The following is a 22,021-nucleotide window of genomic DNA, read 5'->3' as shown; positions in this document are numbered from 1 at the left end:
TTCACGACGCTTAACGAACACTCGCTAGCATCATGAATTGTGAGGCCATTTTATGTGTGACCTATCGATTTATCTTTATAAAGTACTGAAGTTAGGGGTCAAGTTATATTAGACATTAGTGAGACGATGCAAATTAGGTTTTTTTGAAATGTGAATTGCGTATTTTACGTTTTATTACTTCAATATGCGATTTCGTTTCGTTTCGTTCGACACACACAGGGAATCCAGTTATTTTAGAAACTGTTTTTGAAAACAGTTACGTGGTTAAAAAAAACTGTTACGTTTCGTTTCACGGAAAACTCGAAACGACCCAGCTCTACACGCTAGGCTTCTCACGTTTCGTTTCACGGAATTGGCATTCCATTCATTTTACCACTTTGCTTATTTGTGTAAGTTGTACATCGCATATTTTCTGAAATAATATAATGTTAAAAAAATTTGTTCGTTTCTATTTATGATATTTATTATCATTTACCATTTGCTACATTAATAATTATTTAATTCGAGTTTACTGTCGTTTGAGTCAGTGATAGAACAGATGGCGCCGCTTAACAATCGTTAGTTCAACGACCCAGGATTTAACGATTAGTACACAAGGTAAGTTAGGTGTTTAGTTTTAGTTAATTTTTAGACTATTAGCCTACAATGAATATAAAACCTCTAGTATGCCCTAAATACGTGCATGCATGAATTCCTGCTGAGTTTTTTACGCAGTTAACTGAAAACCTTGTGTAACAAAATTGTTTAGTGGTGCCGGTGCCGCATACCGGCAAGCATTGATAGGGGTGTAGGGGTCCGGTTGCACGCCGGTGTAATTGTGTATGTAATGATTGCCTGTAGCGGGGCTATTATGTCGGAGGACTCGGAGGTATCCTCTATTATTATTCCCGGAACATACAGGAAACAACGTAGGTACCCGTTGCGGTGTAGGTACGCACGTCTCACGTTTTTATAATAAACGCGCGCTTATTTTCTTTGATGTTTGAGGCAGATAGGTACATATCTAGTTAAGTATTTTAAAGCTAAATACCTAAGTTGTAGCCTTTTAATATTGTTAAGATTATCATTTAAGGCGATCTCCTAATATTTGTTATGACTTATGCTATTCTGAGATATCAGATACCCACACTTTAAGATTAAGTATACATACATTTTGAGGTGAAGTACACTGTATCTGTCGACCGTGACGATCCACTTAAGTATGTTTAAAATGTAGGGTAGATAAGTAGCTTATTATGTAGCTATTTTTACATTTTTCTAAAGCGATGCGCTCAATTAGCTCTTCAGCTGACTGTATCTACTTATAAAAATAAGTAACACGCGCAAAAGCACGGATGGTTGACAAGAGTGTCACCTATAATAAGAAGGAATCAATACATTTTCTAATATTAGGTATACGAAAATGGAATAACTAATCATAGTATTAACGACCTGTAGATTAATTTACGCTGCCAGCTCTTGATCTACATTTAAAGTAGGTATTTAAACTATCCATCATAACATTCATAACACTATTCCACCGATAATGACAACATACCTCATAAGTAGATAGCGCTACTGCTTATCGACTAGCTATTACAATAAAAACAAAACACAAGCGACTGACATTAAGTAGTCTCACAGGGCGCTGTTAAAGTCTGCCTGTTTCTGTGATTTTGTTCATTTGTTTATAATACTGACACACTTTTCTTTATTTAATTTAAGGAGTTTTAACACCGTGAGTATATATCAAAATTTAAGATGCATGTTTATCAATTATCATTTATTGAGATGTAAGTCAATGTGGCTAATTCCGTCATAGGGACTATTCCGTCCACTAGCTTTTTCTCGAACAACGAACAACATTGATTGATTGATTTCGTCGACAAAGCAGCGATTCCTTTTAGTTTCAGCAATCAAAAGCAAATGGTTTTTTTCCTACGATTGAAAATCAAAGAAATATACTGGATGAAATAGTCCCTATGTAATTAGCCACATTGACCTTAGATATAACTTCATAAAGCGGGTGCAATTAAAGCTTATACATAGTTGAGAGCCCTTTCTGCATTATACCTGTTCCATATGTATTTCTCTATGACTATACCTACTATGGAGACAGTGTGGAAGCGGATCTGCGTCAGCTTCAAGCCGTTAATTGGCTGGAAACGGCGCAGGATCAGAAAAAGAGGCGTGATCTCGTTTCGGAGGCCAAGACCCTCAGTAGGTCGATGAGCCATATTAGTTAGTTAGTTACCTAGTTATACCTACTATATAAGGTGCTAACAAATTAGTCACGGATATTTTTACAGCTGATAGTACTCGGTTCTCGAAGTAAGGTTTACTCGGGTAATTCCGAATGTCGAAAACTGTCGGATAATTCCGAAAAGAGACTTTTATTATGATGGAATTAAGGGTGATTTTCATCTGAATTTCGGAATTATCCGACATTCGGTATTACCCGAATACACCTTACATTTAAGTATGAAATATCATTGGTTTTGTTATGTTTTTTTGGAGAAAACTAGGAAATAAATTTGTTACGTTAAAACACCCTGTTAATAAGATAATTAAATGAGACCTCTTTAGACATTCTAGAACCTCTTTAAACATGACGTGACGTGACATGACAGACAGTGTTAGACATCTTGACAGGTACATAATAGGGGTGATGGGTTATTCCCACTAGTTACCACCAAGTTCTTACCAGTGGTAACTACTGGGAATTTTTTTCCCACCTTTTACCACTGGTTACCACCAACTCGGCTTGGTGGTAACTACTGGGAATTTTTATTCCCAGTAGTTACCACTGGTAAAAGGTGGGATTTTTTTTCCCAGTAATTACCACCAAAATATTGTTAGAATTCAATACTAATGAAAACAGTGTAAATAGCATAGTATAAATGTAGCGTGCTGTAATAAATAATTATGTGTCAGTTAGTGATTCAGTAAACTGCTTTTTAGGTGATCAAAAATATTAAAAAAGTTTTACCGGTATAAGTGTAAAAACTAAAATAGAAGAGTCTCATTCTAGTTAAGTAGAAATTAACTTATTATCTGGATTAAAATTATCTTATTAACTGTAAATTGAATTACGTTATTATACAAACGAACAAACAAATCAGTCAAAAACCGACAGAACTGATTTCGTTTTATTATTTACAGCTACTAATTTATACATTCTGTTTTTAGTATTTGTTGTTATAGCGGCAACAGAAATACATCATCTGTGAAAATTTCAACTGCCTAGCTATCACGGTTCATGAGATAGGTACAGCCTAGTGACAGAGAGACAGACGGACGAACAGGCAGACCGACAGACGGACAGCGGAGTCTTAGTAATAGGGTCCCTTTTTTTTACCCTTTGGGTACGGAATTTGTGACTTTGTACTTGACTGGTAGAGAACAGTAGAGAATGCCTTTAGGCATTAAGTCCGCCATTTGTACATGTTTCCTGTGTTTGTGCAATAAAGTTTAAAGAAATAAATAAGTAATAACCCTAAAAACGACACGAGGCGTTAAAAATAGGCGTTAAGAAAGTTGGCGGGACGCAAAGAAGACTAATTTAGTTAACATCAGGCATGCAATAGGAATCATTAGAAGAGGCGTCAGATGAATTGTAGAATACAATGGCAAGCGGTTACTATTGCCTATGGATCTTTGCGGTCCCAGGGGTGTCACATACGCTCATCAGGGAGAGCCCTGTCTGCATTAATACTTCAAGTATATACATACATATATAGAGGAAAAGTAAAAACTACTTATTTTATCATGAAGTTATAAAAATTATAGGTGATTTTTAAACTGACCTAGCCAAGATTCCAATCGTTTGTGCTACGATAACTTGACGCTGTCTGTCTCTGTCACTCTTACATATGAGTACGATAGAAAGGCAGATAGAGTTTCGTTGTTGTAGCGCAGACTTGACTTGGCTAGGCACCCAAAATAGGAAAAACGGATCATCGATGAATATATGTAATACATACATACAATTTAATAAGGTATACCTACATGTACATCGTTGTTAAATATTTCATTTACTATGTATTTATTTACCTCACAGTCACAGCTGACACGACTCTACCCATCCGTAAAACCAGCTAGAGCCACGAGTAAATATTGAAGGTTCCTATCCCGGTAATTGAACAAGCAGCCAAATATATGAGTAACCTAAACTTACCGGTCGCGCCTCCGCCCGTGGACCGTGGACGTCCGAACTTTGAACCGGTTTTCTAACGAATGAGCGCACTCTATCAAGTCTTAGAAGGGCTTTTCTTGTAATAGAGCCTTAGGTGAGATTTGATTCAAGTTAGATGTTAGTTACCTTGTTAGAGTTCACGGCACTTATATTGAGGTCATCTAAAACAGGGAACTTGGTGATGACAATTATTTACTTAGGTAATTAGAATAATTTAAATGTAATAAGGTAAATAGTTCAATTAAAAAAAAACACTTTCTTGTCTCAGTCAATTCTATCAATTATTTTGTTGTTAAGTACTATCTCTATCAACTTTCTATAGGTACCTTAACTACTTACCTTTCGCTACCTAATTATATTTATTGTCATACAAGTAAGTAAAGTAAGTAAGTAAGTAAATATTCTTTATTTACAAGGTGGGTTCATGTAAAATACAGTCAACTAAATCAGTCAATTATTTTTGCACACCCCTGCACGTGTAGGGTATTCTATCAATACACGCGTTTAAAAAGGTATGCATAGATATGTAAGATATCTGAAGTTGCATACCATGAAAAACTTTTATTGGATACTACATATAATGCGTAATTATATATATATAACTTAATTAGGCTTCATAATACGTACCATTTAATTGTTGAAGTGTAGGTAATTGAACCGATTTTTTTAAAAGAAACACTTTTTATAGCTTTTCGAAAAAAATACTACGCCTGCTCTGCAGTCTTATTGTCTCAACTCGATTAGGTACCTATAACCACTTACACTCTGTCTTATTTTCGGTTTTTAATACTTATTAAAACGCTAAATGCCATAAACATATACTTTTCAAAACCATCTTATTTGGCAAACAATAATTATGGTTCCTGTGAATCCTATGGTTTACATATATTCAGAAAATTTAATCAAGAATGAAAATTTGCAGATGTTGATCCTCGTATTTATATGCGGGGTATCCTTGGTCCAGGCGCTGGACAACGGGCTGGCGCTGACCCCGCCCATGGGCTGGCTCACCTGGCAGCGGTACCGGTGCCTCACCAACTGCACCACGTACCCTGACGAGTGTATAAGGTATAGGGTGTATAAATGTCAGTAATTAATGAGCCACTCACTAAATGACCTTTTTCTAAATTGCTCTCCTATCGCAAAAGGTCCCATTTTTTGCTAGTGCGGTAATTAAGTAATTACGGTGCGGTAATTTTTTGATGTAAATGGGAGGACGAGTAAGATTTTATGGTTCAAGTACTGTTTCTTTATTCATGTGTGTATTTCTGAACCGATTTTGAAAATTATTTCAGTGAAAAGCTGATAAAGCGCACAGCAGACATGATGGTGAACGAAGGTTACCTGGATGCGGGGTACGACTATATCGGCATCGACGACTGCTGGATGGAGAAGAACCGGAGCGCCAGCGGGAAACTCGTTCCGGACCGCGAGCGGTTCCCGAATGGCATGAAGATGCTCGGGAAATATGTACGTAAATCAATCTCATTCAACTTTTTTTTTAAGAACTTTATTAGGTAGGTACTCTCAGTTCAGGAAGTCTCTTTGTTTGGTTCTCTACCAAAATTTTCATCATGTATCCATCATGCGTATCCATAGAAGTGCTTCGAGCGCCAATATTTTAAAAGAGGGGAGTGGCCCAACCAAAGATTCCCTTTGCTGCAATGTTGACTGACCTGACCATATACTTATTGGAGGGTAGGGTTGCGGGGTCTTCCGTGTAGGTGGTGTCTGTCTAAGTGTCTACCGATTGAAAGGTTCCCGATTTCAATTTTACCAGGTTTAGAAGTTATTTCCAGTCCACTCTTAAATCTGGTGTGGTATGTCTGTATTTCTGCATTATAATCGTAGACTTATAGATACATAGAGGACCTAAAACGATTATAGTTCATCCATCTTTAAAAAGCGCCGAAAATAGTACCTATCCCTTTTTTTAAACAAGACTATCTCCCAAAAGAGACTCGAAACCGAATGAAGGCAGAAAAATAATCCTAATGTCGTTGTCGGTTAAACAATCACTTGACATCATATTTAAAATAAAATAAAAATATACATAAATGCCCCCCAGGTTCACAGCAAAGGCCTGAAGTTCGGTATCTACCAGGACTACGGTACCAAGACGTGCGCAGGCTATCCTGGAGTGATGGGGCACGAGCAGACGGACGTGGACACCCTCGTCAGCTGGGGCGTCGACTACATCAAACTGGACGGCTGTTATTCTAAACCGGACGAGATGAAAACAGGTAACTCTTAGTCTACAGCAAAGGCAAAGTTCGGGATCTAAGGACTAATGATACTTTTGTATGTGTTTATCACGAAATAAAATAAATGTTTTTATGATTTCTCACAGCGGATACATTAGGAAAGACTAGTATACTGGCACTGGTGTAAGCTCTTTGAAATAATAGATTAAAAAGATATTACAGTCATCGAAAACATCTAAAAGAAAGAAGTTTTGCACCTCTACTCAACTAAGGCATATGTTGAAATATTTTGTGATGCGCTTAGGGCCTGCGTTTATGGGGCCTATGTAAATTAAATTGAATGTTAATAAGTTTTTGGCAAAAATTTCATTTTTGGTACAAGCTTTTATCGCTGACTGTACTTTTCTTACGACAGACAACTAATACAATTCTAAAAACCCCTAACACAATTAGGTTGCGCTGTTTCATCACAGAGTTCCTATGGCCACCTCCTGTCTCCATCATCAGATCTAAGCTCGATGGTACTATAATATTGCATTGTCATCCGATTTATACATGCATGCAAAATTTCAGCTCAATCGGAAACCGGGAAGTGGATCAAATTTAACATGCAAGATTTGATTACAGACAGACAGACAGACAGACAGACAGACAACGGTCAGGTGAAAGTAAATAAAATAAAAAGCTTGTAAAAAGCTCTTCTTATGCTTTGTTTGTTTGCAGGCTATCCGGATTTCGGAAGGATGCTGAACAAGACAGGTCGTCCGGTTCTGTATTCCTGCAGCTGGCCTGCTTATCTCGAGCCGGACAGTATTTTGGTGAGTGCAGTCAACAGGGTTCCATGCGGTTAAGTTTACTTAATAATCATAATTGGTACTTGTTGTGAAAAATGGCAGAGTGGTCGTGGTCGCCCTGGATAGAGCTAGAGCACTGGATGAACCATCAATGGCTTAACCACCTTTAGAATATTGATCTAGCGTGACTAAGATTCAGAATATAGAAGAATGGTAATTGGTAACAGACGCTGCGATGTTCGTTGGTTCGCCAAGTTATCTAAATTATATCCTTCTTCCTCGCGTTATCCCGGCATTTTGCCACGGCTCATGGGAGCCTGGGGTCCGCTTAACAACTAATCCCAAGAATTGACGAAGGCACTAGTTTTTACGAAAGCGACTGCCATCTGACCTTTCAACCCAGAGGGGAAACTAAGCCTTATTGGGATTAGTCCGGTTTCCTCACGATGTTGTCCTTCACCGAAAAGCAACTGGTAAATATCAATGATATTTCGTCAGCGAAATGCTATACATGGAAGTATTCTGTCCGCTCAATTATGACACTTATATATGATCGCAGTATTTCGTACATAAGTTCCGAAAAACTCATTGGTACGAGCCGGGGTTTGAACCCGCGACCTCCGGGTTGAAAGTCGCACGCTCTTACCGCTAGGCCACCAGCGCTTCTAAATTATATATTGACTTAATTAATTTTGTATCAAGTAGATACGTCTACGAAGTGGAAACAAATTAAACCAACCAAATTAAACTATGACTTTGATTTCTGGTAGCCGTTTTAAAAAGTGTAACAATCTTACGGTAGAAGTTGCTAGGGCCTCCCTAAGGCTCATATATGATGGAAATATTCGCTGTATTGGGTAAGGTCTTGGTAGCTCGGGTGGCAAGCACTGGACTAGCGATCCAGTGGTCGTGGGTTCAAGTTGGGACTACCTAAGACCCAAACAGGCCCATGACAGTGATTTTTGCCACTTTTAATTTGTTTCGATACTTATTGTCTGTCCGGAACGACATACCTACCTATCTAATATTACATAGCATTGTAGCATTGATCACTTTTTTCGTACAACAGCCAAACTACACAGTGATCGCAGAGAACTGTAATCTATGGCGCAACTGGGACGACATCGAGGACTCCTGGGAGAGTCTCCGCGGCATCATGAACTGGTTCGGCGACAACCAGGAGCGCCTGGCGTCGTTCGCTGGCCCGGGACACTGGAATGACCCTGATATGGTACGTTTTTATCCTAATATAATGTAATTAAAGGAGGTCATTGTACCTTTAATGAGAAAACTTTATTAACCTGTAATCATTTCAAATGTTTTAAAGGTTACTCAGAGAAACCAGCGATTAATATTAAAATTTAAATTTCAAATTGATGCATGTGCACTATGCATCTGAATCCTGTATTTTTTACATAATAACTGTGAGCCATCGTATGACCTGGCATTATCTATGGCTTTATATAAGTGTCATTCTATGGAATTTGCTAACTATAGGGTATGTAAACAAAAGTCACGTATTAAAATCATCATTCTTTGACAATTTCAATGTGGCGGTTTGTTTACATAGAAAGTTCCATAGAATGACACTTTAGCAACGGTAATCTAAGATACTCTTAAGTTCGTAATTTGAATCCTTGATTCGTAACGCAATGGCTACTCAGCCGAAGTCATAGATCTAATGATCCTCCAGTAGCTAAATTGTTTGCAATATTAGTACGGTAATACCTACTCTTGTATAGGTAGATGAACTATTTTTTTAAGTTGTCAATAGCTAGTTTTTGATCTTTTTGATCTTACCCTCTGTCTGGGTGTTAAAGCTCAAATCATTATCTTCCACTGACTCCGGCCCTTTATGTACTCGTATACCTATGGGCCCGGTACATGTCCGGTTATTCTCCATAAGTTTTTATTTATTTATGTACTTATTTGCCTTAAGCATTGGTCAAATCGTCATCTTACTTGGGCTTGAGCTTTGTGCATTTAACCAGGGCCCATTACCGGTATAACAAAAAATAAAAATATGAAAATATCACATAGCATTCACAATATTTTTTTGATATTTCAAAATAGTAAGATAGTGATTGATCAGATTAGCTAAATTAAATGCAAAAATATACATAAACAACCTCGATACCGAAATTTAATACCGGTTAATTTTTATGAAAAATATACCGGATTTGGTCCCTGCATTTAACCTCATTCTGTATTTTTTCCAGTTACTAGTGGGCAACTACGGCCTGTCCCTGGACCAGGCGCGGGTCCAGATGGCGGTGTGGGCGGTGTTGGCGGCGCCTCTCCTCATAAGCGCGGACTTGTCTCGCATGCGGTCGGAATTTAAAGAGATCCTGCTGAACAGAGACATCATCGCCGTCAACCAAGACCCGCTGGGGAAGCAGGGGCTCAGAGTGTATAACGATTCGGTAATAATATACTTACTTTAAAATTAGACGATTCATGTAAGGACCGTGCGCGAGTGGATGACTCACGTTAGAACGGGCCGTCCGACATGTCATTTTCTATAACGGCTGATCGGTGATCACGTTGTGCTTTCCATAGAAAACGAAGCTCCGGAAGCTCCAGCCCGGCCCCGGCCCGGTCTGGCGTGAGTCATCCTTTAGGGTCTACCCATGCCATTTTGCGGCCTGAATACCTAATAATTTGGACATTGATATTGGTTTTTTTTATGCATTTTGGTTTTTATGTTACAGGTTTTTAATTATACACCCTCGTCGCTTTTTACGCATCAAGGCACTAAAAATTATAATGGTTTTAGAAACATCACAGACAGATCTGGACTCGTCAGCTGGCGGACAACTCGTACGCAGTGGCGTTTGTGAGCACCCGCGTGGACGGGGTGCCTTATGCTGTGTCCTTTAGCCATGACGATATGAAGATACCAGCGCAGAACTATAGAGTTCAGGTACTATACTAAGAATTGGCCAATATTGGTATGGCGTCCATCGAACTCGATTTTCACCGGCTTGTGTAAGGGACTTGAGTACTTTTCCTACAACTCGTGAAGACAAGGATAACCAAATTAGTTCCGGTTTGTCTGAGGATATTTTTGACAAGCCGCCACTGATTGACATGACCCTTTACTGGTTCATATGATAGGATAAGACATGATTTGATTGATATTATAGGATAGGACATAATCTGATAACCATTGTGGACTATAATAGTGTAAACAACATTATTTGCGGTATTTGACGTCTGTCACTCACAACAGCAATACTACGTAAAATGTCTTGCACATCAGAATCACAAAGGAAAACAACTGCACTGCGAACGTTTACGTTCTACGTCTTTTTTTTTTAATTTTAGGGTTGGCCGGACACCACCGTTATGAATGGGTAGTCGTCTAAGTAAATCGATATGAATTTTTCATTTTTCTTTTAATAAAAATAAGGAAAAGGTGGATAATTAACTGTAAATATGGATATATTTATCGTCACTTAACAGACAACAAATTTGGCACAGAAATAGCATAAATAAACTTTAAAATAGATCCCCAGTTAGTTTCAATTTTGACAATGGGTGCGACCTACTCGGTCGGTGTATTAAATGCATTTAGCTTGCGGGAAAACCATATAATTCTAGCTTTATTTAAATCTCAAATAAAAATTCATTATACGTCACAATTCGATACCTCAGTCTACGTGCCATCCAATCGTAATCGCTTGCTGTGACAATCGATTTGCGTTAGTTACATCTCTATATACGTCAGTCATAATGTGTCAAATACCGCAAATAATGTTGTTTATACTATACTACCGCTGCTAAATTACATATACGCCTTGTGATCGGCAACCTTAATTGTACTTATTTTTTACTGATATTGGCTCTATAGAACTGATCTACCTACCTTAAATCCAACAAGCTTGGTTTGTGTAGGTACTAACAAATTGGTTATAATCAATAAATGACCTATTGACACAGTATCACTTTTATCTTTAGGATCTTTATAACGAGGAAGAAGACCGAAAGTTGGGCGCCGATGAGAAATTTACGACTCGAATAAATCCTACAGGTACGTGAATAATTATATATTGTGGGATAATTCCTACTAATATTATGAATCATACGATAGTTAACTCTGTCTGTATGTTACCTAGCTTTTCACTAGTAAACTGCTGAACCTATAAAGATTAAATTTGGTGCGGAAGTTGAGATGAAAGGTTGAGTCCTGGGAAAGGACATAGAAATGAGGAGGAAATTACTTTGGAAGTGGTATATTGTGGATGTGGTGTACTAATTCTACACACGCGGGCAGAGCTAGTCTTACATAACGACCTTATCATAGCTAATAGTTAGTTGCACCACTTGCACCTACTATAATAGTTATCTATGCTGAATCGTCAGCGATGAACTTATTACCTTTTTTATCATTTAGGGGTCAAGTTCTACAAATTCATTCCTGATGGGCAGCCGGAGGAAGATTCCAAGGACCCGGAAGAAGTTACGCTGAAAAATATTAATATTAATGTCGATAATGACTTAGATAAGACTGTTGTTGTTGTATAATCTGTGTTTTATTTTTCTTTGACACCAAAATTAGATCCTGCATAGGTTAGGTATGAAACCGTTTATTTTTTATTTAAATTACTACGCTAATTGTTATTTACTTCATTACGTACAATATGAATAGCGGATTGCATTAACTATTCGCGATCGCAAAATACATATTAAAATAATACACAAGGGCAGTAGGTATATCTACTTGGTGAACTCCATATTTATTTGATGGAAGTATCGAAAAGACCCTTTACAGTACAATATCCCGGAGACCGAGCTTTGCCCGTAAAACATATAAAAACTCACAAATACGCGTTTTCCCAGAGATAAGACCTAGCTAGGTAAATTTTTCGCCATCGAAAACCCCTATATAGCAAATTTCATCGAAATCGTTAGAGCCGTTTCCGAGATCCCCGAAATATATATGTACAAGAATTGCACGTTTAAAGGTATAAGATATGGTGCTACTTTACCGCCCCAGTGCGGTAATTAGCACCATACGTATACGTGCCTATGTCGAAAATTTAAAGGGCCATATGTACTGTAACACGTTGAATACAATTAACTAATCAATGTGTATTGATAGTTGTACTATTATAGTGTGTGTAAAAGGTAATTCGCACTTGCATCGTAATTAATGTAAGTACCTACTATTTTATGCGTGTTGGCTTCCAGGAACACAACACATGGACGGGACATACATATAAGTACTTCATTAATCATAATACCATAGAGAATTTAGACTAGATGAATATTTTCGAAGTAAATTATGTATAGTCAGTACTTTTACTGCCATATTATCTTTCGACATAAATGATTAATCGCTCAAAAAGAGGGCAGCATAGGTAGGTACCTTTGGCCTACTCTTGAGTAGACGGCAATACTTTTTGATATTTAACAAATTTTACACATATCAGTGAAAGAATAAGGATCAAAGTCAAATGGCGTTCTAAAAGTTTTAATTATTTGTGTCGGAAGATGGCAGTAAATGTACTAACTACATAATTTACTTTGACAATCCGCCTCTATTTAAAATTCTCTTTGATAATAGTTAACCAGTAACAAAAAGAAACCAAGGTTGTTTCACAGATTTTCGCACATTATTAGTTCTTTAAAACAGTGAATCTATTAACACTATGAACTCGTACCTTTAAATAGATCTACTTATCACCATCTACGATGTAAGTTTACCATCAGACGAGCCATACGCTTTTTCCCACAATAGTATTGTATAAAGTTAAATGAAAAATGTTATTTTAATCAATGTCTGTCGCTCCTTTTGTGACATAATATGTAAATAAAATGTATATATTTAAGTTCTCATTTTAAGTGAATTGTACAAATTCTTATGAGAATAAAGAATCTTTAAACCGAAAAATCTAATAAAAAACAGATCTAATTATGTCACAGATCATTTATTGTAATTATAAATGCCATGTACAGTCTTGGTCCGAGTCTAATTCTGTTAATATGGCACTCTATGTTCTGTAAAGTATGTCAATAATACCGTCCTTGCTCTAACGATGTCACCGTTAAGGTAACGGAGTGAAAGTCGAAGGAATTCATCAATACACACCTGACACCACTTTATTGGCCTAGCCACTGTTCGTTTACTGTCCAGTTAGATGTCCATTTTTATAGCGGTTAAAAGCGGCCATAGGTACCAAAACTCCAATAAAATATAATTATTAGTTAAAGAGATGACCTGATTACGGCAATGAAAAACCTGTTGCTTATTTAAGAACCCTAAAAACAATACTAGGTTTAAAGATCGCGATTAATTGATATGTCGATTACTTAATCTTAGCTTAGTAATTCATCCCCATAAAATTTTTTCTTATGCCTAAAGGGGTCATTGAACTCATTGACTTGTACAAAAATAGAGGTCATTGACCTAATTTTTGAATTAAGTTGATTGAAATTACCAATTGACACATAAAACACTTGTGAGTTTACGCACAGTTTTACATCTTACTACTTGGAGTTACGGTCGTGATTCTCTCGACACATAAAGAAAAAGGGTATGACACTAAATTAGAGCAAATTGATCCTTCCCTAACCTAAACGTCACTGTCAAATAGAATAAAAGTCAAAAGTTTTTGTACACGTCTCGTTGATAATGATAAAATTTAGTATCATATCCAAATTATTGTTATTATAATAAGTTGCACATTTTTACATCATTCAATTTATGCAATTCATTCAACGTTACGTTCGCATCGTACACCGGCGTAAATACTGTCATTGTTTATTCGCATAACGTGGAAGAAAGTCAACCGGTTAGTGTCGGCCAGTGTCCCGTCCTCGTAGTAGGTCAATGGCGCGCCCCAGCCGGCACCGGCTCGCGTGAGCTGCTGACGTCGCGCTCCAGCCGCGCTCGTGCGGCGCCCAGTCTCCCTCGCACCACCAACCGTTAACCGCGTCACGCGTCGCTCATTCCAACTCGCAATTCGCTTGACGATACTCGCTTCGAGGAAACACTGCCATAATGGGCGCGAAAGTGGAAAATGTCGGCATACTCGCTATGGAATTATACTTCCCGGCACAATACGTCGATCAAGTGGAATTGGAAAAATTCGACGGCGTGTCCACCGGCAAATACACGATCGGGCTCGGACAGAGCAAAATGGGCTTCTGCTCCGACCGAGAAGACATACAGTCCTTGTGCATCACAGCTGTTCACCGGCTCATAGAACGGAACAATCTGAACCTTCATGACATTGGACGGCTGGAGGTGGGTACGGAGACCATTATAGACAAAAGTAAAAGTGTGAAAACATTCCTCATGACATTGTTTGCCAAAGCGGGAGCCACCGATATAGAAGGAATTGATACAACAAATGCATGTTATGGTGGTACTGCAGCTCTCTTCAATGCTATTAACTGGGTGGAATCCTCCTCATGGGATGGCAGAAAGGCCATAGTTGTGGCCGGTGACATTGCAGTGTATGGCAAAGGACCTGCGAGACCTACTGGTGGTGCTGGAGCAGTGGCCATGCTGGTGGGCCCAAATGCACCCTTAGTGTTTGACCGTGGTATAAGAGCTTCATATATGACTCACACATATGACTTTTACAAGCCAGATCTTGCCTCAGAGTTCCCTTTTGTTGATGGCAAGCTATCTGTAAAATGCTACCTCAGTGCTTTAGATAATTGCTATAATTTATTCTGTAAGAAGATGAGGAGGACTGACCCCGATTTTAAAGGATTGCTAAGTTTAGACGGCATGCTGTTCCATTCACCATACTGTAAGTTAGTGCAGAAATCCTTAGCTAGGGTCTGTTTTAATGACTTTTTAAATACCCCTGAAGAGGACAGGGATAAGCAGTTCCCGGGGTTATCAGAGTTCAGTAGCAGAAAATTGGAAGATACTTATTTTGACCGTGATGTTGAAAAGGCTTTCATGACATACAGCCAGCAGTTGTTCGATGAGAAAACAAAGCCATCTCTATACATCGCTCGCAATGTTGGCAACATGTACACTCCGTCGTTGTATGGAGGCCTGGTATCCTACCTCATTAGTAAATCACCTGAAGAGTTAATTGGGAAGAAATTTGCCTTATTCTCTTATGGTTCTGGTCTAGCGTCTACAATGTATTCTATTAACATCTGTAATGATATGAGTGCGGGTTCCAAGTTGGAGAAGCTTATTACTTCCCTACATGACACAGTTTCCTACTTAGACAAGAGAGTGAGTGTGGAGCCTAGCAAGTTTTCGGAGCTTATGGAAATCAGAACAAAGAATTACCACACGGCTCCATATGAACCGAGTGGGCCCATAGATGTACTGTTCCCTGGTACATACTACCTAGTTAACATTGATGACCAGAGAAGACGCACGTATGAGAGGAAGGCTTAGTGTATTAATTATAGTGTTTTCTTGTGTTTGGTGAGGGATTAGGTGATGTGGGATTTTTACACCTTGGGTATTTAATTACCATTTATTGGAATTTGTCATTTTGCTAAAGTAACTGCATGTAATAAACTATGGTGCTCTGAAAAGCTGCAAAATGGATATTTTCTTGAGTCAACAACTTGGGTATGCTAATTTTCCTGTTAAAGTCCGTTTGAGTTAGTACAGTGAATATCACATCCTTTATTTGTATGCAAATTATTAAAAATCAATATGAAATATCTTATAAGTGTTAGTATGCTGATGTTTTTATGAATTTGAAATTATAGTATGTTAAACAATACTTGTTGAAATCAGTGTGCAGGTTTTTTTAAGTGCAGTCAAACTGTGCTTAATCTCCATTTGATTAGAATATTTATGTTTGTTAATTTATTTATTACTGAAATAGACATATGAAACTTGAGTGTGTTTATTTTTAATTGTTTAGGTGACGTATATGGAAACTCCATTAGTATTGTTCGAGGGGTTAGAGTACCATAGGTGCTGAGTGGTTTTTGTTTTTGCAACTCATTACCACCTCATTGCTAAAATATCAATATGGTATCAATTATGTATGAAGAAGTTCACATTGTAACTTTGGATTTTCCTTCAGTTTTTTTCTTTGTATGTACTTGACAATAGTATAATATGAGGTCCCTTGTACCTAATATACTTAAGTACATTACTCTTTGGCAGGGCCGTCTTAAACTATGCTGGGCTGGGGCCCCTGGGCACATAAGAATTTGGGGCCCTTTTTACTTTTTGGAAAGCTAATTAAACTAAAAATTTTCTACTATGATCTTCTATTTATTATGGGTGATCAAATATACTGTTACTGTCTGTCCTTCGGGGCCCCCTGAGGACGGGGGCCCTGGGCACGGGCCTCCTGTGCCTTTATGGTAAAGACGGTACTGCTCTTTGCCCCCTAAATTTTTTTTTGACTGTATCATCGGCCACACTGTTAACTGTACATCGGTGGACCTTATGTCTTATGTAATAAGGTCCACCGAAGGAGTGTTGCTGTGTGTACCTACTATATGTGTGGTTCATAGGGTCAAACTAAGATAAAGTTACTTGAAATTATTTTTTAACGTTATTTTGTTTACAACGGCCGACCTGGGACCTGAGCCTGTTAAGCGCCTTCCAGGTGGGGGTTCCTTGTGGCCGTCTGGGGACTGCTTCGCGGCCATTCTACTCATTGCGCCTGCAACACAGCACCGCAAACCATGGCGCTCCTGTTGGCATGCCCCGCGTGCCCGTACTCCTGCTCGGAATCTGACCTGAGGGACGCAACGGTCAGGGCTATCAGCACCGCTGCTTTCTGGGCATCCACTGTTTAGAGTTTTTAGAGGAACCTCGACACGAGAGAAGAAGAACGTTATTTTGAAAAATATAAAACTAAAAGTAAAGTTAAAGTAGGTTTACTGGATTTTATAGTCTCTTCTAATACCTAACAAACTTATTACCTATGCCACCTAAGTGAATATATCAATACGGGAGCAATTAGACTTCGCACTTGAATCCGATATCATATCTACCAATCCGCTTGGCACATTTGTAATGATATCTACTGTTCATTTTGCTTATGTAAATATGTTAGATATTCTTGTTAATTTCAAGCAAATACAAATATGACGCAAAAACTACCTACTTATATTAATTATAGTAATATCAGTGCTATTTACCAGACCTATAGTCTGTATCTTTAGGTATTTAAATAAAAGTAAACAAACAATTTGTACATTTTCGGGTAGTTATAACATTTATTGGTTAACCAACCAAATACAAAACCGCCTGGATCAGTCACTGAACGACCTGACTTTAACCTACATTATTTGATCGTGTAATGTTTTCATCTACCCTCAACTGGCTTAAGGAGCCTTTTGAGGGTAAATTTTGTTTACTTTTATTTAAATACCTGAAGATACAGAGTATAGCTTCCAGATATCTTACGTCAATGCTTGTACGAGACAATAGAAGTACCTATCGATCTACGATTATATGTAGTAGTTGTCATGAGTCTCACATGGTGCGCTGGTGGCCAAGCGGTATAGAGCGTGCGACTTTCAATCCGGAGGTCGCGGGTTCAAACCCCGGCTCGTACCAATGAGTTTTTCGGACCTTATGTACGAAATATCATTTGATATTTACCAGACGCTTTTCGGTGAAGGAACATCGTGAGGAAACCGGACTAATCCTAATAAGGCCTAGTTTCCCCTCTGGGTTGGAGTTCAGATGGCATTCGCTTTCGTAAAAACTAGTGCCTATGTCAATTCTTGGGATTATTTGTCAAGCGGACCCCAGGCTCCCATGAGCCGTGGCAATATGCCGCGAATAAGAAGAAGTCATGTCTCAGGGTCACGTTATATACAGGGTGATCAATCCATATGGGTCAGTATGGAGAAGTCAGAAACTATAAGAGATAGCGAAATCTGTTCTTAGGAACCATGGCTTCGATTTTAGATTTAATAATAATGGCATTCAATTTCTTTTTTAATCTATCATACATAACCGGGATTCGAACCTGGTCAATATTCTTGTTGTTTGTTTGTATGGCAACTTTTAAACGGTGCGTGATAGGTGGGGGGTGCTCGACAAAATATCATAGAGGGCCCCGAGACAAAACAAACTACATAAAAAAAAATTCAAAATGGCCGACTTTTTTTTATTTTTTCAAGTTGGTCCGAGCGCGCTGAGATTTGGCATGCGGTGAGCCTGGGGGCCCAAGATTAGCATGTCAAAAAAAAATTTGGGAAAATCCAAAATGGTGGCGGATACGGGCAAAGTCAAATTTCCAAGTAGGTTAAGCGAGCCCGAAGGGCGAGTTTAGGGCTTCCAAATACCGGGCTTCTTTCAATACCGGTATTAATACCGAAACTGTCTTCATCAATACCGGGATCCCGGTATTGTCTATAAATGGCTTAAAAAATTTGAGTTTTTTTTTAAAGGCTCACATTTACACCAGATATGTATGTCCTTAGCTTAGGATATTAAACAATAATCGCCATCTGCAATAATTATGTGAACCCTTCCAGGTTGGCAATCATTTTATCCGCCTTGTTGACTTCACAAGTCACATTTTTAGTTCAATCTAATAATCAGCCAATAAATATTCTTTGGCACCAAAAATTCGTATGCCATTACAATTAATTTCTTTCTACTTTTTGATAAAATTTTAAGAACTAATTATATTACGGGGCTACCCGACGTTTTTCTAAAATAAAACACTTTTTTCGTATCTAGTTTGCAGTGAAGAATCTTACAATTACATGTACGAAATCTAAATATTTGGGTTCGTCTTTGACGTCTCGAGAAACGTGTCAACACAAAGGTTGTGGCCAGAAAACCAGTTTTTAGCCTAAAATTGTTCAACTTTGATGCCAAATATCTCGAAGGCAATGAACTTTGAAGTAAATATAGGATACTAAACTGCAAAACTTAATTCAAGACCAAAAAAAGTAAGACAATGTTGCCACTGCAATCATTTGTTTGTAAAATAGTAAATTCCTTTTGATAAATAATCACGCTAAGATAATTTGATTATTAGTAATTTTACTTCTGCGATTTAAAAAAGTACTTTTACTTTGACGACCAGTCTGGCCTAGTGGGTAGAGACCCTGCCTGTGAAGCCGATGGTCCTGGGTTCGAATCCCAGTAAGGGCATTTATTTGTGTGATGACACAGATATTTGTTCCTGAGTCATGGTTGTTTTCTATGTATTTAAGTACATATATATATATTATATATATCGTTGTCTGAGTACCCACAACACAAGCCTTCTTGAGCTTACTGTGGGACTTAGTCAATCTGTGTAAGAATGTCCTATAATATTTATTTATTATTTATTATATACTTATTTTTGCATAAATACAAGACGCGCTAGTAAAAAGTGGCAACATTTTCTTACTTTTTTTGGTCTTGAATTACGTTTTGCAGTATATATTGCTTCAAGATGTTGTTTTAATATAATAAGCTACAAAAAACATTAGAAAACTAAGGGATTCAGATCGAAGGTATATAATATATCCTGAACATCAGAATTCATCACCAAATATTTATCTAACGCATATGCACAGAACTTGTTTCAATTAAATGATCTTCTTTAATTAAATTGGCAAGTTATCTTCTTGATACAGCCGAATTTGACCATTTTAATAGTTTTTAACCGTTATAAAAGGCATTCCTTTTCCTTGTTTTTGAAAATACCGGGATACCGGTATTTCATAAAAAAATACCGGTATTGAAAAATCTGTTTAAACAGACGGGATCCCGGTATTTCGGGATCCCGGGATCCCGGTATTGGAAGCCCTAGGCGAGTTTCAGGCCGGGAGGCCGAAGACCGACCCCGGCGGAAGCTCGTCCTTCGGGCTCGGAAATTGGACTTGTCCCATGTCCGCCACCATTTTGGATTTTTCCAAAAAATTTTTTTTTACATGGTAATCTTGGGCCCCCAGGCTCGCCGCATGCCAAATCTCAGCGCGCTCGGACCAACTGGAAATAAATTAAAAAAAGTCGGCCATTTTGAATTTTTTTAATGTAGTTTGTTTTGTCTCGGGGCCCTCTATGATATTTGGTCCAGCACCCCTCACCTATCACGCACCGTTTAAAAGTTGCCATACAAACAAACAACAAGAATATTGACCAGATTCGAATCCCGGTTATGTATGATAGATTTAAAAAAAAAATTGAATGCCATTATTATTAAATCTAAAATCGAAGCCATGGTTCCTAAGAACAGATTTCACTATCTCTCAAAGTTTCCGACTTCTCCATACTGACCCATTTGGATTGATCACCCTGTATATTAAACAAAAACAAACTATGGGACAAATGGTTTATGAATAGATTGCTAGGTGTTAATTACCTTTTATATCTATCTATTGTCTACATAAAGACAATAACTGAACTGTTGCATATTTGTGACGTTTTCAACCTAAACGTACCACGTTGTCGGTTGTCGAATTGTCAATAAGGTTGATTACAAATTGAAGCTTTATGGAAATAGAGCCTTATTGACAACCGATAATAAGTAAACGATTTTGGTTGAGAATGGCACATTTATGGACTAAGAGATGGAATATATATAAACTTTGGAGCATTGGAGTGCCCTGTAGCACAGATCATACCTAATACTAATAGTAGCCTAATATGGACACTTGCAATTCTAGGGGTGTTACATGCGCGTGGCTACCATTTAAAACTCTATATTCCTTTTTGAACAACCCTGTAAATACTGCAGTGCCTCGGGAAGACCTCGGCACTGCAGTCCAGGGTTCTGCGGTAAAAATCTTCAAATCTTCTAATGGCTCCTCTACACGATGGGCCAGCGCCGGCGGTCCAAGGGACGCATTTATGCGTTAGAGGGAGCAAGTGATATTGCTATCTCATTCTATCGCATGGCTGCGTTTCTTGGAGTGGCTGGCGCTGGCCCATCGTGTAGAGGAGCCATAAAACCGCACAGTTTGTCACCAGCGATACAGCGAGGAAATGCCACCAGCATCCTTGGTACAATGCCTCAAGGGCCTATTTTAGATTTAAGCTAGTTATTAATTTCGTTTAGTAGTACCACTGTATATATATTGTCACCATTTAGGTTCCAGGGCGTGAGGTTGCACGCCCTGCGCCGATGGCGGCGCGTTGGTAATAAAGCGGTCGTAAGCATCATATCAAATAATTCTTCAGAGCACAGTCCCTTATACAAGCGATAGAACACATGTAGGGAGGCATAGTCTCCTTAGAGGTTCAATATCGCCGTCATCATTGTAATTAATATTACCTCCTATAATTATTACTTAGATCACTTATAAGTTATAATTACATATTAAAAACTACATTCCCATATAATATTTATAATTATTATGCTAATTAGTTAATTACTCATTATTATTTTATACCAGACGCGAGTATTTGCTTGCACTTGACCTCTAAAAGTCATCGAAGATACCGATTGGAAAACAGCGTACATATAATATATAGGATGCTTACCGCGAGGCAAGTCATATGCGAGCCACGAGCACCAGTATTAGCTGATCTCCAACTGCACTTGTTGTAATGGGTGTCACAATTGAAGTGACAGCTGCAGTAGCAGTGGGCTGTGCGAATTGTGTGCGGGACTCACAAGAGCTTTTAGTAGAAGAGCCGGCCGCAAAATTTTTAACCGACTTGATACCACGATGAAATGCACAATGGTTTCCCAGAAAAGTTATGCTAAGTCCGAATTCGATAGTCTGCCACGGCGGAACTTGCCGAAAGTACGAAAAAGAAGGCCACTTCCGGTGCGAAAAAAGGGGCTGATTTAACCCATCTGATACCGAGATAGTAGTTATGGCAGCAGTTAGAAATTTACATGTAGACACAGAAAAGCGAAGTCTGCCACTATTTTTTTTGCCGGAAGTGCTTGGCAGACGCTCTCAAAGGTGACCATCGGGACCCCTAAATT

General features: G+C 38.3%; 2 protein-coding genes across 2 annotated transcripts; both read left to right on the top strand.

Annotated features, from left to right (window-relative positions):
- The first annotated feature begins 564 nt into the window (after nt 1-564).
- Nucleotides 565-11,700, top strand: LOC134797887 (alpha-N-acetylgalactosaminidase). Its single transcript, XM_063770235.1, has 10 exons — nt 565-597; nt 5,097-5,242; nt 5,470-5,644; nt 6,243-6,417; nt 7,102-7,196; nt 8,242-8,403; nt 9,392-9,595; nt 9,949-10,095; nt 11,133-11,205; nt 11,569-11,700. Exons 2-10 carry the CDS (start codon nt 5,097-5,099, stop codon nt 11,697-11,699), a joined length of 1,308 nt encoding a protein of 435 aa, XP_063626305.1. The 5' UTR covers nt 565-597; the 3' UTR covers nt 11,700.
- Nucleotides 11,701-13,817: 2,117 nt separating this feature from the next.
- On the top strand, nt 13,818-16,006 carry LOC134798279 (hydroxymethylglutaryl-CoA synthase 1). The gene has a single exon (XM_063770668.1). The coding sequence runs from the start codon at nt 14,179-14,181 to the stop codon at nt 15,547-15,549; it is 1,371 nt and encodes a 456-aa protein (XP_063626738.1). The 5' UTR covers nt 13,818-14,178; the 3' UTR covers nt 15,550-16,006.
- The last annotated feature ends 6,015 nt before the right edge of the window (nt 16,007-22,021 follow it).

This window comes from Cydia splendana, chromosome 16, assembly GCF_910591565.1.
Source record: "Cydia splendana chromosome 16, ilCydSple1.2, whole genome shotgun sequence".
Lineage (NCBI taxonomy): Eukaryota > Metazoa > Arthropoda > Insecta > Lepidoptera > Tortricidae > Cydia > Cydia splendana.
Note: the sequence above shows the minus strand (reverse complement) of the source record. Positions and strands in the feature narration are given on the sequence as shown.

Coding starts and splice junctions, on each gene's coding strand:
- LOC134797887 (XM_063770235.1), top strand. CDS start 5,097: ATGTTGATCCTCGTATTTATATGCGGGGTATCCTTGGTCCAGGCGCTG. Junction 5,645..6,242: donor TGAAGATGCTCGGGAAATAT/GTACGTAAATCA, acceptor AATGCCCCCCAG/GTTCACAGCAAAGGCCTGAA. Junction 7,197..8,241: donor TCGAGCCGGACAGTATTTTG/GTGAGTGCAGTC, acceptor TTCGTACAACAG/CCAAACTACACAGTGATCGC.
- LOC134798279 (XM_063770668.1), top strand. CDS start 14,179: ATGGGCGCGAAAGTGGAAAATGTCGGCATACTCGCTATGGAATTATAC.